General features: G+C 62.8%; 3 protein-coding genes across 3 annotated transcripts; all 3 read left to right on the top strand.

The window, feature by feature from the left end:
• The first annotated feature begins 84 nt into the window (after window positions 1–84).
• NDUFS2 (NADH:ubiquinone oxidoreductase core subunit S2) lies at window positions 85–4825 on the top strand. The gene is made up of 14 exons (XM_062602882.1): window positions 85–191; window positions 293–399; window positions 1136–1326; window positions 1589–1709; window positions 2599–2711; window positions 2796–2870; window positions 2961–3038; window positions 3345–3430; window positions 3498–3621; window positions 3763–3888; window positions 4038–4133; window positions 4223–4306; window positions 4533–4590; window positions 4699–4825. The coding sequence occupies exons 1-14, from the start codon at window positions 106–108 to the stop codon at window positions 4734–4736; spliced, it is 1383 nt and encodes a 460-aa protein (XP_062458866.1). The 5' UTR covers window positions 85–105; the 3' UTR covers window positions 4737–4825.
• A 538-nt stretch (window positions 4826–5363) lies between these two features.
• Window positions 5364–6657, top strand: FCER1G (Fc epsilon receptor Ig). The gene is made up of 3 exons (XM_062602883.1): window positions 5364–5561; window positions 5925–6016; window positions 6576–6657. Exons 1-3 carry the CDS (start codon window positions 5516–5518, stop codon window positions 6630–6632), a joined length of 195 nt encoding a protein of 64 aa, XP_062458867.1. The 5' UTR covers window positions 5364–5515; the 3' UTR covers window positions 6633–6657.
• A 1001-nt stretch (window positions 6658–7658) lies between these two features.
• Window positions 7659–14946, top strand: PEX19 (peroxisomal biogenesis factor 19). The gene is made up of 8 exons (XM_062602884.1): window positions 7659–7769; window positions 9664–9758; window positions 9868–10033; window positions 11158–11243; window positions 11338–11505; window positions 13031–13207; window positions 14666–14710; window positions 14827–14946. Exons 1-8 carry the CDS (start codon window positions 7697–7699, stop codon window positions 14878–14880), a joined length of 864 nt encoding a protein of 287 aa, XP_062458868.1. The 5' UTR covers window positions 7659–7696; the 3' UTR covers window positions 14881–14946.
• The last annotated feature ends 1847 nt before the right edge of the window (window positions 14947–16793 follow it).

Genomic DNA, 16793 nt, shown 5'->3' with positions numbered 1-16793 from the left:
GCGGGAGGGGGGGCGGGTTTAAAACCCCTTTACCTGCCCGCTTCAAACATGGCGCCGCTCGCCACGCCTTCCCCTCCCTTGCGCACGCGCAGTGCCAAGGGCAAGATGGCGGCGCTGAGGGCGCTCGGGTGGCTCCGGGGGGCACCTTCGGGGCTGCGGGCGGCGGCGAGGCTGGGCCCGGCCCCGGTGCGGTGAGAGCGGGGCCAGCGGCGGGGGATGAGGACAGCGGGGACGGGGTTGCTGCGGGTCCGGTCCCCGCCTCACGCCCGTCCCGTCCCGTCGCGGCCCTCAGGTCGGCGTGGCAATGGCAGCCCGATGTGGAGTGGGCGCAGCAGTTCGCGGGGGCCGTCATGTACCCGAGCAAAGAGACCGAGAAGTGGGTGCCGCCACCCTGGAACGGTGAGGGGGGGGGTGCTCGGTGGGCTCCGGGGTCCATTGGGTGCCCTGTGGGTGCGCTGGGGTTTGGGGGTGCCCTGGGCCTGCCTTGTGCCCCCCAACCCCATGGGTGTCATTGGGGTGGTGGTGGTTGGGGGGGGGGAATCCCTTGGGAGGTTCCCGCTGTGGAGCCTTGGAGCCGATGCGGCGCTGACGGGAACGCCGCGTTCCTGCTGCACGGCCAAGCTCTGACGTCCTTGGGTCCGGGAAGAGCCGGGATCAGGACATTCCCGTCCCCATTCCCGACTGTGTTCCCCCGCCATCCATCATTCATCATCCCTCCCTCCCTCCATCCCTCCCTCCCTCCATCCTTCCCTCCATCCCTCCCTCCCTCCATCCATTCATCATCCCTCCCTCCATCCCTCCACCCACCCCTCCCTCCCTCCCTCCCTCTCTCCCTCCCTCCATCCTCCCTCCCTCCCTGCCTCCATCATCCCTCCCTGCCTCCATCATCCCTCCCTGCCTCCATCATCCCTCCCTGCCTCCATCATCCCTCCCTGCCTCCATCATCCCTCCCTCCATCCTCCTTCCATCCATCCCTCATCCCTCCCTCCCTCCATCCTCCTTCCATCCATCCCTCATCCCTCCATCCCTCCATCCATCCCTCCCTCATCTCTCCCTCCCTCCATCATCCCTCCCTCCATCCTCCTTCCATCCATCCCTCATCCCTCCCTCCCTCCCTCCCTCCCTCTCGGCACAGACAAGGACCCGGTGGCTCACAGGAAGGTCTCCAGTTTAACCATCAACTTCGGGCCGCAGCACCCGGCGGCGCACGGCGTCCTGCGCCTCGTCATGGAGCTCAGCGGGGAGTCGGTCAAGCGCTGCGACCCCCACATCGGCCTCCTGCACCGCGGCACCGAGAAGCTCATCGAGTACAAGACCTACCTGCAGGTAGCGCCCCATGGGGCAGCTCCTCGCCGTGGGGATACCCTGGCGATGTGCCCGCCCCATCCCTGCTGCTGAGGGATGGGGTTTGGAGCCCACCTGGTCCTTGTCCGCGTGGCTCTGGATGGGCTTTCAGGTCCTTTCCAACCCAAACCAGGTTGGGATTCCAGGGAGGCAGCGCTGTGGCTCCGGGCTTGGGAGCTGGAAAGCTCCATCGGAGGGGTGTTATCCATCCTCCTTCCCATCCTATCCCGTTTCTCCCCGTCAGGCTCTGCCTTACTTCGACCGCCTCGACTACGTGTCCATGATGTGCAATGAGCAGGCCTATTCCTTGGCCGTGGAAAAGCTGCTCAACATCCGCCCGCCGCTGCGGGCCCAGTGGATCCGGGGTGAGGAAGGAAGGGATCCCATGGGGATTCCATAGGGATCCTATAGGGATTTCATAGGGATTCTGTAGGGGTTCCATGGGGATCCCATAGGGATTCTATAGGGTTCTCATAGGGATTCTATAGGGTTCCCATAGGGATCCCATAGGGATTTTATAGGGATCCCATACAGATCCCATGGGGTTTCTATAGGGATTCCATGGGGATTTCATGGGGTTTCCATACGGATTCCATGGGCATCCCATAGGGATTCTATAGAGATCCCAGACAGACCCCATAGGGATTCTGTGGGGATTCCATAGGGATTCTGTGGGGATTCCATGGGGATTTCATGGGGTTTCCATACGGATTCCATGGGCATCCTATAGGGATCCCATAGGGATTATATAGGGATTCTATGGGGATCCCATAGGTATTCTATAGGGATTCCATAGGGATCCTATTGGGATTCTGTAGGGTTCCCGTAGGGATCCTATAGGGATCCTATTGGGATTCTGTAGGGTTCCTGTAGGGATCCTATAGGGATTTCATAGGGATCCCATAGGGATTTTATAGGGATCCCATACAGATTCCATGGGGATTTCATGGGGTTTCCATATGGATTCTATGGGCATCCCATAGGGATTCTGTAGGGATCCCAGACAGATCCCATAGGGATTCCATAGGGGTTCTGTGTGGATTCCATAGGGATTCTCTTCGGATTCCATGGGGATTTCATGGGGTTTCCATACAGATTCCATGGGCATCCTTTAGGGATCCCATAGGGATTATATAGGGATTCCATGGGGATCCCATAGAGCTTCTATAAGGATCCCATAGGGCTTCTATAGGGATTCCATGGGGATTCCATGGGGATCCCATGGGGATTGCAGCTCCCCCCCTCATCCCACAGTGCTCTTCGCCGAGATCACGCGCCTGCTCAACCACATCATGGCCGTGACCACGCACGCGCTGGACATCGGCGCCATGACCCCCTTCTTCTGGATGTTCGAGGAGAGGGAGAAGGTGGGGGGGCCCATGGCTGGATGTGGGGCTGCCTTCCCCCCCCTTCCTCCCCATAGCAGCTCTTTCTCCTCCTCTCCCCCATAGATGTTCGAGTTCTATGAGCGCGTGTCGGGAGCGCGGATGCACGCTGCCTACATCCGCCCCGGGGGGGTGCACCAGGTAACGTTGTTGTTGTGATACCCCAAGCCCCCCATGGGTGCCACTGGATGGGTGCTGACCCCTCTGGTTCCCCCCTTTTGTCCCATCCAGGACCTGCCCTTAGGGCTGATGGATGACATCTATGAGTTCGTGAAAAACTTCTCCATCCGGATAGATGAGGTGGAGGAGGTGAGGATCCCGCTGGCAAAGCTGGAAGAGGGGAAGGTCAGGTTGGATATAGGGAAGCTCTTCCCCTGGGAGGGGGCTGAGGGTGCCCAGAGGAGCTGGGGCTGCCCCATCCCTCGCAGCGCTCAAGGCCAGGTGGGAGCATCCTGCTCTAATGGAAGGGGTCCCCGGCCATGGCTTTAGATGAGCTTTAAGCTCCCTTCATCCCAGCCCATCTGGGACACTAAAAGTGGGCCATGGGGACGCCGTGAGGGCTGGGAATGGGGTGGGAGGGGTGACGGGGGGGTGATGGACTCTGCACCCCCACAGATGCTCACCAACAACCGCATCTGGAAGAACCGCACCGTCGACATCGGTGTCGTAACAGCAGAGGAGGCTCTGAACTACGGCTTCAGGTGGGTCTGGGGGACCTTGGGGGGCAGCCCCACACTAGGGCCCTGCTCACCCACTCCCTCCTCGCAGTGGGGTCATGCTCCGGGGCTCGGGAATCCATTGGGATCTCCGGAAGACCCAACCCTACGACGTCTACGACCAAGTGGAGTTCGACGTCCCCATCGGTTCCCACGGCGACTGCTATGACCGGTACCTGGGGGTCAGACCCACACTTGGGGGGGGGGGAGGGGGTGGTTGGGGCTGTGATGAGGCTATGGTGACCCCATGGGGCACCCACTGGGCATGGTGCTGTGGGTGCTGAGCGCCGTGGGGCGGGGGGGGTGCCCACAGGTACCTGTGCCGCGTGGAGGAGATGCGCCAGTCGCTCCGCATCATCCTGCAGTGCCTCAATAAGATGCCCGAGGGCGAGATCAAGGTGGATGATGCCAAGATCTCGCCACCAAAGCGGGCAGAGATGAAGGTAAAGGAGGTTCCATCCCGCACCAGGCCTCACCAAGAGGGGCGAGATGGGGTTTGGGGGGTGTTTTGTGTCACCGTGGCCATCCCTGGGCATGGATGCGGCCACCACCCCGCTCCTCACGGTGCTCCGTGTCCCTCCTCTCTCCGCAGACCTCCATGGAGTCCTTGATCCATCACTTCAAGCTCTACACCGAGGGCTACCAAGTGCCCCCCGGGGCCACCTACACGGCCATCGAGGCCCCCAAGGTGCCTCTTGTGTTACGGTGACACAAAGGACACACACACACACACCTCGGTGTCACCGTGACCCCAACCCCATCCCTGTGTCCCTGCAGGGGGAATTCGGTGTGTACCTGGTGTCCGACGGCAGCAGCCGCCCCTACCGCTGCAAGATCAAGGCACCGGGGTTCGCTCACCTGGTAGGAGAAGCCGGTTGGGGCATCACCCCATAGCGAGGGCACGGGGTGGGGGGGAATCGGGGCTTATGGGGGGGTGCCCACTGCCTGCGGGTCCTTCGTCTCCCCACATCTCCCCTCGTGCTGCTCCGGATGCCCCCATCCTCATCCTCATCCCATCGCTGGCTCAGGGGTCAGGGTGCTGGAGGGGGTGCTATGGGGCTGATGGGGGGTCCCTGTGTTCCTCCAGGCCGGGCTGGACCGCATGTCCCAGGGCCACATGCTGGCGGACGTGGTGGCCATCATCGGTACGTCCCCTCCTTGGGTTTGGGGTGGGGGGGTCCTGGAGGGGTGTCCCTGTCCCCCCACCCTTCCTGGGTGCTGCTCCTCCCCTGACCCCCATGTCCCCCCCCCAGGCACACAGGACATCGTCTTTGGTGAAGTGGACCGGTGAAGCGACAGCCCCAGCTCCTTGTGCCCCATTGGGGGGGCCTGGTTCCCGCCCCCCCACTGCACCCCCTTTTCCTCTGCTGCCATTAATAAAGGCTGAAGTGGGCCCCTGCCCCAGCCCCTGCTGCTCTGGGGGGAACTTCCCTCCCCTTCCCTTCCCTTCCCTTCCTATGTAGGGTTTGTGGTGAGAGCTTCCCCTTTGCTGGCTGGGGAACCCCCTGTTGGGTGCTGGCAGCACCCATAGGGGGACGGTGACAGTGGGGCCGGGATGGAGACAGTGGGGCTGGGTGACGGCGGCAGTGGGGCTGGGACGGTGACAGTGGGGCTGGGACGGTGACAGTGAGGCTGGGACGGTGACAGTGGGGCTGGGTGACGGTGACAGTGGGGCTGGGTGATTGTCACACTGGGGCTGGGATGGTGACAGTGGGGCTGGGATGGCGACAGTGGGGCTGGGTGATTGTCACACTGGGGCTGGGATGGTGACAGTGGGGCTGGGATGGCGACAGTGGGGCTGGGATGGTGACAATGGGGCTGGGTGACGGTGACAGTGGGGCTGGGTGATTGTCACACTGGGGCTGGGATGGTGACAGTGGGGCTGGGATGGGGACACTGGGGCTGGGTCATGGTGACAATGGGGCCGGGTGACGGCGACAGTGGGGCTGGGTGACGCTGGCCCCGGCTGTTGGCCGGAGGAGCGGAAGTGCCGTGGGGTGGGTGAAGGCTCCGGCTCGGTCACCGTCACCGGCTGTCACCCACCGGCCCCTGCTGCCACCCGCTGCACCCATGGGTGTCCTCTTGCTCCTGCTCCTGCTCCAGACCCCAGCAGCAGGTTGGGGGGGGGAGGATCTGTGGGGCGGGCAAGGGGCTGGGTGGGTTCATGGCAGTGGGGTTGGGAGCCGGGGATCACCCAGAGGAGAGTCCTGGAGGGTTCCGGGTGCCCCAATGGACGTCGGAACCACCCTGGACCCACTGCAATGGGGCTGAGTGGGGAGCACCAACAAAGGAACCGACCTGGGGACCCCCATAACGGGGCTCACTGGGGCCCCCCTGCAATGGGGCCCCCCAGGGGCAGGGGCTCATCTGGGCCCCCACACAACGGAACCGATCCTGGGATGCCCCCGGACCCCTTTGCAATGGGGCTGACCCCAGGGACCCCCCCCCAACAATGGGGACCCCCCCTCACCCTCCCCAGAGGCCCTGATGGAGCCGGAGTTCTGCTACATCCTCGATGCCATCCTCTTCCTCTACGGCATCATCCTCACCACCATCTATTGCCGCCTCAAGGTGAGCACCGGGGGACCACATTCCCCCCCCCCCATTTCTGGGTCTCTCCCGATGTTTTTCCCTCTGATTCCTGTGCTTTTCCCCCACTTTTTGGGGTGCCCCCCCCCCCCCCATTCCCGGCAGTTCATCGTTTACCGAGCATCACAGGAGGGAGCTACCAAGAAGGTCAGAGATTGGGGGGGTGGGGGGGATGGATTGGGGGGACCCCCCCTTGTTCCCTAAGGAATGAGGGGTGCAGGGGGGGGTGCCCGTGTCCCCCCCCCTTGTCCCTTTATCTCTTTCCTTTTCCCTAAGCAGAAGGAAGAAGCCATCTATGTTGTAAGTCACTTGTGGGGGGGGGGAGTGGGGTGCTGGTGCCCCCCCCCCCAGTTGCTCTCCCTTATGGGGTCCCTGCGCTGAGCCCCCCAAAATGGGTTGAGTGGGGTCTTCTCCCACTGGGTTGAATGGGCCCCCCCCCCATTGGGTAGAATGGGACCCATTGGGGGGGGGGGGTTGATGGTGGTTGGGGGGCACCAACACCTTGTGTGTCCCCCCCCTTGTTCCCCCTTTGTCCCTGCAGGGGCTCAGCAGTGAGGGCCAAGAGACGTACGAGACCCTCGAGATCAGAGGCTCCTGACCCCATCCTGCAGCCTCAGCCCCCCTGAACTTAGGGGGCGGTGGGGGGGGGTGCGGTGCTGCCCCCCCCATTCTGCTCTGTGTGTCCCAGTAAAGCAGCACCACGTGTAAATGGGGCAGGGGGTCTGTAACTGGGGGACGGGGGGGGGGAGATGGGGATGGGGACAGCGGCACCCACAGGGGGTGAACCCCAAAACCCCCACAAACCACCCTAAGACCCCCCCCAAGACCCTCTTGAACTCCCCCAAAACTCAGCCTCCAGGAGCTCGGACCCTGATGGGGGGACCCCCACATCTGGACCCCCCCCACCAAGAAGCCGGACCCCCACATCTGGGACCCCCACATCTGGGACCCCCACATCTGCCCCCCCCCCGAAGCCGGACCCCCACATCTGTGACCCCCACATCTGGACCTCCCCCCCTCCAAGAAGCCGGACCCCCACATCTGGGACCCCCACATCTGGGACCCCCACATCTGGACCCGCCTCCCACCAAGAAGCCGGACCCCCACATCTGTGACCCCCACATCTGGACCTCCCCCCCTCCAAGAAGCCGGACCCCCACATCTGGGACCCCCACATCTGGGACCCCCACATCTGGACCCCCCTCCCACCAAGAAGCCAGACCGCCACATCTGGGACCCCCACATCTGGGACCCCCACATCTGGGACCCCCACATCTGGGACCCCCCCAAGAAGCCGCACCCCCACATCTGTGACCCCCACATCTGGACCCCCCTCCCACCAAGAAGCCGGACCCCCACATCTGGGACCCCCACATCTGGACTCCCCCCCCAAGAAGCCGGACCCCCACATCTGGGACCCCCACATCTGGGACCTCCACATCTGGCACCCCCCCCACCAAGAAGCCGGACCCCAACCTCTGGGGTCTCGGTCCGCCGGTCCGCTAGGGGGAGTCAAGCACGGCCCCGTGCACTGCAGCGCCACCTGGCGGGCGGGTGGCGCCACCGCGCCGTTAGGGGCGGGGCTTCGGCGGGGGCAGGGGCGGAGCCTCGGCGGGTGGGCGGGGCGGGCGCGCCCCCTGGTGGAGGCGGAGCCGCGCGAAGATGGCGGCGGAGCCGGGGCCGGAGCCGGAGCCGGAGCCGGGCCCTGACCCGGAGCTGGAGGCGCTGCTCGAGAGTGAGGGGGGGGGGGAACGGGGGGGCAGGAGCGGTGTTGGGGGGCTGGGGGGGGGTCACTGGGGTGAGGGGGTCACTGGGGTGAAATGGGGCTGGGGGTCAGTGGGGCGCGGGGAGCTCATTGGGGTACAAGGGAGGTCATTAGGGTGCGGGTGGGGTCATTGGGGTGCACTGGGGTTCATTGGGGTGCAGGGGGCTCATTGGGGTGCTGGGGGGTTCATTGGAGTTCAAAGGGCTCACTGGGGTACACTGAGTCTCATTGGGGTGCAAGGGCCTCATTGGGGTGCAAGGGCCTCATTGGGGTGCAGGGGGGCTCATTGGGGTGCAAGGTGCTTATTGGGGTACATTGCAGCTCATTGGGGTGCAAGGGGCTCATTGGAGTGCAGGGGGGCTCATTGGGGTGCACTGGGGTTCATTGGGGTGCAAGGGGCTCATTGGGGTACATTGCAGCTCATTGGGGTGCAAGGGGCTTATTGGGGTACATTGCAGCTCATTGGGGTGCAAGGGGCTCATTGGAGTGCGGGGGGGCTCATTGGGGTGCAGGGGGGCTCATTGGGGTGCACTGGGGTTCATTGGGATGCAGGGGGGCTCATTGGGGTGCACTGCGGCTCATTGGCGTGCAGGGGGGCTCATTGGGGTGCAAGGGGCTCCTTGGGGTACATTGGGGCTCGTTGGGGTGCAGTGAGGCTCACTGGGGTGCAAGGGTCTCATTGGGGTACATTGGGGTTTATTGGGGTTCACTGGCTCTCATTGGGGTGCAGGGGGCTCATTGGGGTACAAGGACCTTATAGGGGTACACTGGGGCTCATTGGGGTGCAGTGGGGCTCATTGGGGTACAAGGGCCTCATAGGGGTACACTAGGGCTCATTGGGGTGCAGGGGGCTCATTGGAGTACACTGGGGCTCGTTGGGGTGCAGTGAGGCTCATTGGGGCACAAGGGTCTCGTTGGGGTGCACGGGTGCTCATTGGGGTGCAGGGGTGCTCATTGGGGTACACTGGGGTTCATTGGGGTGCAGGGGGGCTCATTGGGGTGCAAGGGTTTCATTGGGGTACACTGGGGTTCATTGGGGTTCACTGGCTCTCATTGGGGTGCAGGGGGCTCATTGGGGTACACTGGGGTTCATTGGGGTTCACTGGCTCTCATTGGGGTACACTGGGGTTCATTGGGGTTCACTGGCTCTCATTGGGGCGCAGGGGGCTCATTGGGGTACAAGGGTCTCATAGGGGTACATGGGGCTCATTGGGGTGCAGGGGGGCTCATTGGGGTACACTGGTGCTTGGGGTGCAGTGAGGCTCATTGGGGTACAAGGGGCTCATTGGGGTGCAGGGGGCTTATTGGGCTGCAGGGGGGCTCATTGGGGTACATTTGGGCTCGGGGTGCAGTGAGGCTCACTGGGGTACAAGGGTCTCATTGGGGTGCAGGGGGCTCATTGGGGTGCAGGGGGGCTCATTGGGGTACAAGGGCCTCATTGGGGTACACTCGGGCTCATTGGGGTGCAGGGGGCTCATTGGGGTGCAGGGGAGCTCATTGGGGTGCAAGGGGCTCATTGGGGTACAGTGGGGCTCATTGGGGTGCAAGGGGCTCATTGGGGTACACTAGGGCTCATTGGGATGCAAGGGGCTCATTGGGTTACACTGGCTCTCATTGGGGTGCAGGGGGCTCTTTGGGGTGCAGGGGGGCTCTTTGGGGTGCAGGGGTCTCGTTGCGGTGCAGGGGGGCTCTTTGGGGTGCAGGGGGCTCGTTGGGGTGCAGGGGGGGCTCGTTGGGGTACACTGGGGCTCATTGGGGTACAAGGGGCTCATTGGGTTACACTGGCTCTCATTGGGGTGCAGGGGGCTCGTTGGGGTGTGGGGCTGCCCTTCAAGTGCAGAATCCTCCTTTCCCCCCCCGCCAGGTGCCTTGGATGACTTCGACAAGACCCGACCCCCCCCTCCGCCGCCCCCCGCTCCCGGCTCCGGCACCGAGCCCTCACCCAGCGACGCCGCCAAGGTGAGCACCGGGGTGGGGGTGGGGGGGTGAAACGGGGCTCCAGCCCCACTGCTTGGGGGTCAGGGCGGTTGTGGGGCTGCTGCTTCATCCCCATCCCTCCCCGGCGCAGGCGTCCCTGTTCGCGGCGCAGGAGCGCTTCTTCGAGGAGCTCTTCGAGGGGGACCTGGCGGCGCAAGCGGCGGCCGAGTTCGACCGGGCCATGCAGGAGCTGGCGCGGGAGGAGCCGCACCTGGTGGAGCAGTTCCAGAAGCTCTCGGAAGCCGCCGGTAGAGTCGGTGAGCGCCGGGGGCCGCGATGGGCTCCGTGGGCTGGTAACGCTGGTAACGCTGGTGGCGGTGCTGGTAACGGCACTGGTGATGGTGCTGGTAACAGCACTGGTAACGGCGCTGGTAACGGTGCTGGTAATGGCACTGGTGATGGCGCTGGTAACGGTGCTGGTAACGGCGCTGGTGATGGTGCTGGTAACAGCACTGGTAACGGCGCTGGTAACGGTGCTGGTAACGGCACTGGTGATGGTGCTGGTAACAGCACTGGTAACGGCGCTGGTAACGGTGCTGGTAATGGCACTGGTGATGGCGCTGGTAACGGTGCTGGTAACGGCGCTGGTAACGGCGCTGGTGACGGCGCTGGTGGCAGTGCTGGTAACGGCACTGGTAACGGTGCTGGTAATGGCACTGGTGATGGCGCTGGTGATGGCGCTGATAACGGCGCTGGTAACGGCGCTGGTGACGGCGCTGGTGGCAGTGCTGGTAACGGCACTGGTAACGGTGCTGGCAACGGCACTGGTAACGGCGCTGGTAACGGTGCTGATAATGGTGCTGATAATGGCGCTGACAATGGCGCTGGTAACGATGCTGATAACGGCGCTGGTAACGGTGCTGGTGACCATGCTGATAACGATACTGGTAACGGCGCTGGTAACGGTGCTGGTAATGGTGCTGATAATGGCGCTGGTAATGGCGCTGGTATCAGTGCCGGTAATGGCGCTGGTAAGGCTGGTAATGGAGCTGATAATGGCGCTGATAACAGTGCTGGTAAGGGTGCTTGTAAGGGTGCTGGTGATGGCGCTGATAACGGTGCTGGTAGCAGCACGGGTAATGGCACTGGTAACGGTGCTGGTAATGGTGCTGGTGACGGCGCTTGTGATGGCACTGATAATGGTGCTGGTAACGGCACTGGTAACGGTGCTGATAACAGCGCAGGTAACGGCGCTGGTAACGGTGCTGGTAATGGTGTAGGTAACGGTGCTGGTGACAGTGCTGATAACGGCGCTGGTAACAGCACTGGTAACAGCTCTCGTAACGGTGCTGGTAACGGTGCTGGTAACGGCGTGCCAAGGGGGTGCTGTGGCAGCACCGTAGGGGATGGTTTAGGGGTGTCGGTGTCTCCGGTGGCGCAGGCAGCGACGCGGCGTCGCAGCAGGAATTCACCTCCTGCCTCAAGGAGACGTTGAACGGCTTGGCCAAGAACGCCAGCGACCTGCAGGTATGGCTGCCCCATAGCCCCCCCCCCCCCCCTCTATGGGGTGTCCCGTCCCCCCCCCCCCCCCCTTGCTATGGGGCTGACGGTGCCCTCGCAGAGCTCTTCGGCCTCGGAGGAGGAGCTGGCGAAGGCGCTGGAAGGGCTGGGGCTGGAGGAGGGCGATGGCGACGGCGAGGGCAGCGTCCTGCCCGTCATGCGGAGCATCATGCAGAGCCTGCTCTCCAAGGACGTGCTCTACCCCTCGCTCAAGGAGATCACCGAGAAGGTCCGGGGATGGGGGCTACCGGTGGCTTGGGGCCGGGGTCACCCGGTGCCGGGGTCACCCGGTGCTGGTGGGATGGTACCGGTGTGGCCGGTGCTGGTGGGTGATGCCAATGAGTGGTACCAGTGCGACCCAGTGCTGGTGTGTGTCCCCCTGGCAGTGCCCTGAGTGGGTCTGGTGTTATGGTGATGCCGGTGTCACCCAGTGCCGGTGTCACCCGGTGCTGGTGGGATGGTACCGGTGTGACCGGTGCTGGTGGGTGATGCCAGTGGGTGACACCAGTGTGACCCAGTGCTGGTGTCCCCCACCCCAGCAGTACCCTGAGTGGCTCCGGTGTCACGGTGATGCCGGTGTCACCCAAGGCTGGTGGGAGATGTGGGTGGGGGACACCGGTGGGTGACACCAGTGTGACCCGGTGCTGGTGGGCGACACCGGTGTTTTGGTGCCGGTGGGACCGGTGCTGGTGTCCCCGTAGTACCGAGAGTGGCTCCGGCACTGGTGTCACCTGGTAGCACTGGTGTCACTGGTACCACTGGGAGGCACTGGTGCCACCGGTACTGGGGTGTCCCAGCGCTGTGACCGGTGCCGCTGGGAGGCGCTGGTGTGTCCGGTACCGGTGGGTCCCAGTGCTGGTGTCACCGGTGCCGCTGGGTGGCACTGATGCCACCGGTACCAGTGGGTCCCAGCGCTGTGGCCGGTACCGGTGGGTGGCGCTGGTGGCACCGGTACCGCTGGGAGGCGCTGGTGTGTCCGGTACCGGCGGGTCCCAGCTCTGTTGTACCCGGTCCCGGTGGGTCCCAGCGCTGTTGTGCCCGGTCCCGATGGGTCCCAGCTCTGTTGTACCCGGTCCCAGAGGGTCCCAGCTCTGTTGTGCCCGGTCCCAGCGCTGTTGTGCCCGGTCCCGATGGGTCGCAGCTCTGTTGTACCCGGTCCCGTGGGTCCCAGCTCTGTTGTACCCAGTCCCGTGGGTCCCAGCTCTGTTGTACCCGCTGGGTCCCAGCTCTGTTGTACCCGGTCCCAGCTCTGCTGTACCTGGTCCCGTGGGTCCCAGCTCTGTTGTACCCGGTCCCGTGGGTCCCAGCGCTGTTGTACCCGGTCCCGTGGGTCCCAGCTCTGTTGTACCCGGTCCCGTGGGTCCCAGCGCTGTTGTACCCGGTCCCAGCTCTGCTGTACCCGGTCCCCGTGGGTCCCAGCTCTGTTGTACCCAGTCCCGTGGGTCCCAGCTCTGTTGTACCCGCTGGGTCCCAGCTCTGTTGTACCCGGTCCCAGCTCTGCTGTACCTGGTCCCGTGGGTCCCAGCTCTGTTGTACCCGGTCCCGTGGGTCCCAGCGCTGTTGTACCCGGTCCCAGCTCTGCTGTACCCGGTCCCCGTGGGTCCCAGCTCTGTTGTACCCAGTCCCGTGGGTCCCAGCTCTGCTGTACCCGGTCCCCGTGGGTCCCAGCTCTGTTGTACCCAGTCCCGTGGGTCCCAGCTCTGCTGTGCCCGGTCCCGTGGGCCGCAGCGCTGTGACCGGCGCTGTCCCCGCAGTACCCGGAGTGGCTCCAGCGGCACGGCGCCGCGCTCCCGGCCGAGCAGTACGAGCGGTACCGGGCGCAGCTCCGCGTCATGGCCCGCATCTGCCGGCAGCTCGAGGGGGAGCGGCCCGGGGAGGGCGAGGACGAGCGGAGGCAGCGCTTCGAGAGCCTCCTGGCGCTCATGCAGCAGGTGCGGACCCACAGCGACCCACAGCGACCCACAGAGACCCAGAGAGACCCATAGAGACACAGAGAGACACAGAGAGACGCATAGAGACACAGAGAGACACAGAGAGACCCAGAGAGACCCATAGAGACACAGAGAGACACAGAGAGACGCATAGAGACACAGAGAGACACAGAGAGACCCATAGAGACCCATAGAGACACAGAGAGACACAGAGAGACGCATAGAGACACAGAGAGACACAGAGAGACCCAGAGAGACCCAGAGAGACCCAGAGAGACCCAGAGAGACCCAGAGAGACACAGAGAGACCCACAGAGACCCACGGAGACCCAGAGAGACCCAGAGAGACCCATAGAGACACAGAGAGACCCACAGAGACCCACGGAGACCCAGAGAGACCCAGAGAGACACATAGGGACCCAGAGAGACCCAGAGAGACCCAGAGAGACCCAGAGAGACACAGAGAGACACAGAGAGACGCATAGAGACACAGAGAGACACAGAGAGACCCACAGAGACCCATAGAGACACAGAGAGACACAGAGAGACCCACAGAGACCCATAGAGACACAGAGAGACACAGAGAGACCCAGAGAGACACCCATAGAGACACCCATAGGCACCCATAGAAACACCCAGAGACCCACAGACACCCATAGACACACATAAAACACCCATAGAGATCCCCATAGACAGACCCCCATAGACACACATAAACCCCCATAGACACACATAGGCACCCATAGAGACCCCCATAGACCCCCATAGATGCACGTAGACCCCCATAGAGACACCCACAGACACCCATAGAGACCCACAGACACCCATAGACACCCATAGAGACGCCCATAGACACCCATAGAGACCCCCATAGATGCACATAGACCCCCATAGACCCCCATAGAGACACCCATAGACACACATAGACACACAGAGACCCCCAAAGACCCCAACAGATATCCATAGACACCCCATAGACACACATAGAGACCCCCAGAGACACCCATAGACACACATAGACCCCCATAGATGCACACGGACCCCCATAGACACCCCATAGACACCCGTAGACACCCGCCAACATCCATAGACACACATAGACCCCCAGAGAGACCCCCAGAGACACCCATAGATGCACATAGACCCCCAGAGAGACCCCCAGAGACCCCCATAGACACCTGTAGCCACCCATCAACATCCATAGCCACCCATAGAGACCCTTCGGGACACCCATAGGGACACCCATAGACACCCCATAGACACCCCCAGAGACCCTGGGACCCCCTTTGAGACACCCAGAAACACCCTGACCCCCCCCCCCCGTGCACCCCCCATGCACTCCCCAACCCCTTTTGCACCCCAGAACCACCCTGACCCCCTCCCCCAAGACCCCCCCAAAGAGACCCAACCCCCCCCCATATCCCAGCCCCCCCATTGTGACCCCCTTGTCCCCCCCCAGCTGCAAGACCTGGGGCACCCACCCAAGGAACTGGCCGGGGAGACGGTGAGTGCCAAAGGGGGGGGGGGGGGGCACCCATGGGTGGGGGGGGGCCCTGATGGGACCCCCCCCCCCCCTTTAAGCACCCAGACCCCATCTGACCCCCCCGTTCCCCCCTGCAGCCCCCCGGCTTCAACATGGAGCTGCCGGGGGGGGAGCAGTGCAGCCTCATGTAGGGCCCCCCCCAGCGGAGGAGGAGCCGGCCCGCACCGGGGGGGGGTGGAGGGGGTCATATGGGGGGGGGGGGGGGGGTGCAGGGACACCCACCCCCCCCCCTCACCGAAGCCTGACCATGGGGACGTGTGTGACCCCCCCTCGATGTCCCCAATAAAGGTGTTGGTGATGGCGTCCGGAGGGGGAAACTGAGGCAGGATGGGGGGGGCGGTGAGGACATGGGGGGGGGCACATGGAGACCCTATAATAACATGGGGGGGGCACATGGAGACCCTATAATAACATGGGGGGGCAGAAAGAGACCCTATAATAACATGGGGGGGTCACAAGGAGACCCTACAATAACATGGGGGGGTCACAAGGAGACCCTACAATAACATGGGGGGGGGCACATGGAGACCCTATAATAACATTTGGGGGGGCACATGGAGACCCTATAATAACATGGGGGGGGGCACATGGAGACCCGATAATAACATTTGGGGGGGCACTAAAAACATGGGGGGCCACATGGAGACCCTATAATAACATGGGGGGGGGGCACATGGAGACCCTATAATAACATGGGGGGGTCACAAGGAGACCCTACAATAACATGGGGGGGGGCACATGGAGACTCTATAATAACGGGGGGGGCACATGGAGACCCTACAATAACATGGGGGGGCACATTGAGACCCTATAATAACATGGGGGGGCACATGGAGACCCTCCAATAACATGGGGGGGGCACATGGAGACCCTATAATAACATTTGGGGGGGCACATGGGGACCCTACAATAACATGGGGGGGGGGGCACATGGAGACTCTATAATAACATGGGGGGGCACTAAAAACATGGGGGGCACATGGAGACCCTATAATAACATGGGGGGGCACTAAAAACATGGGGGGCACATGGAGACCCTATAATAACATGGGGGGGGGCACATGGAGACCCTATAATAACATGGGGGGGGCACATGGAGACCCTATAATAACATGGGGGGGGGCACATGGAGACCCTACAATAACATGGGGGGGTCACAAGGAGACCCTACAATAACATGGGGGGGGGCACATGGAGACCCTACAATAACATGGGGGGGGGCACATGGAGACCCTACAATAACATGGGGGGGGGGCACATGGAGACCCTACAAAAACATGGGGGGGGGGCACATGGAGATCCTACAATAACATGGGGGGGGGCACATGGAGACCCTACAATAACATGGGGGGGTCACAAGGAGACCCTACAATAACATGGGGGGGGCACATGGAGACCCTCTAATAACATGGGGGGGGGCACATGGAGACCCTACAATAACATGGGGGGGCACAAGGAGACCCTACAATAACATGGGGGGGCACATGGAGACCCTACAATAACATGGGGGGGGCACATGGAGATCCTATAATAACATGGGGGGGGTCACAAGGAGACCCTACAATAACATGGGGGGGGCACATGGAGACCCTACAATAACATGGTGGGGCACAAGGAGACCCTATAATAACATGGGGGGGGCACAAGGAGACCCGATAATAACATGGGGGGGGGGCACATGGAGACCCTACAATAACATGGTGGGGCACAAGGAGACCCTACAATAACATGGTGGGGCACAAGGAGACCCTATAATAACATGGGGGGGGGCACATGGAGACCCTATAATAACATGGGGGGGGGCACATGGAGACCCTACAATAACATGGGGGGGGGGCACATGGAGACCCTACAATAACATGGGGGGGGGGCACATGGAGACCCTACAATAACATGGGGGGGGGGCACATGGAGACCCTACAATAACATGGGGGGGGGCACATGGAGACCCTATAATAACATGGGGGGGCACATGGAGACCCTATAATAACATGGGGGGGCGGAGCCGGGGTCACCGTTGCCATGACGACCGCGATGTCGTGCC

Source organism: Pezoporus occidentalis, unplaced genomic scaffold, assembly GCF_034315485.1.
Source record: "Pezoporus occidentalis ecotype Australia unplaced genomic scaffold, CSIRO_AGI_Poc_V1 ctg797, whole genome shotgun sequence".
Lineage (NCBI taxonomy): Eukaryota > Metazoa > Chordata > Aves > Psittaciformes > Psittacidae > Pezoporus > Pezoporus occidentalis.
This window is presented reverse-complemented; position numbering and strand designations above follow the sequence as displayed.

What these genes read in the sequence shown, in the direction of transcription:
- NDUFS2 (XM_062602882.1), top strand. Translation starts at nt 106, where the DNA reads ATGGCGGCGCTGAGGGCGCTCGGGTGGCTCCGGGGGGCACCTTCGGGG. An exon ending in TGTTCGAGGAGAGGGAGAAG is followed by an intron (nt 2,712 to 2,795) that starts GTGGGGGGGCCC and finishes TCTCCCCCATAG; the next exon opens with ATGTTCGAGTTCTATGAGCG. An exon ending in CACCGGGGTTCGCTCACCTG is followed by an intron (nt 4,307 to 4,532) that starts GTAGGAGAAGCC and finishes GTGTTCCTCCAG; the next exon opens with GCCGGGCTGGACCGCATGTC.
- FCER1G (XM_062602883.1), top strand. Translation starts at nt 5,516, where the DNA reads ATGGGTGTCCTCTTGCTCCTGCTCCTGCTCCAGACCCCAGCAGCAG. An exon ending in GCTCCAGACCCCAGCAGCAG is followed by an intron (nt 5,562 to 5,924) that starts GTTGGGGGGGGG and finishes CACCCTCCCCAG; the next exon opens with AGGCCCTGATGGAGCCGGAG. An exon ending in CCATCTATTGCCGCCTCAAG is followed by an intron (nt 6,017 to 6,575) that starts GTGAGCACCGGG and finishes TTGTCCCTGCAG; the next exon opens with GGGCTCAGCAGTGAGGGCCA.
- PEX19 (XM_062602884.1), top strand. Translation starts at nt 7,697, where the DNA reads ATGGCGGCGGAGCCGGGGCCGGAGCCGGAGCCGGAGCCGGGCCCTGAC. An exon ending in AGAACGCCAGCGACCTGCAG is followed by an intron (nt 11,244 to 11,337) that starts GTATGGCTGCCC and finishes GTGCCCTCGCAG; the next exon opens with AGCTCTTCGGCCTCGGAGGA. An exon ending in AGGAACTGGCCGGGGAGACG is followed by an intron (nt 14,711 to 14,826) that starts GTGAGTGCCAAA and finishes TCCCCCCTGCAG; the next exon opens with CCCCCCGGCTTCAACATGGA.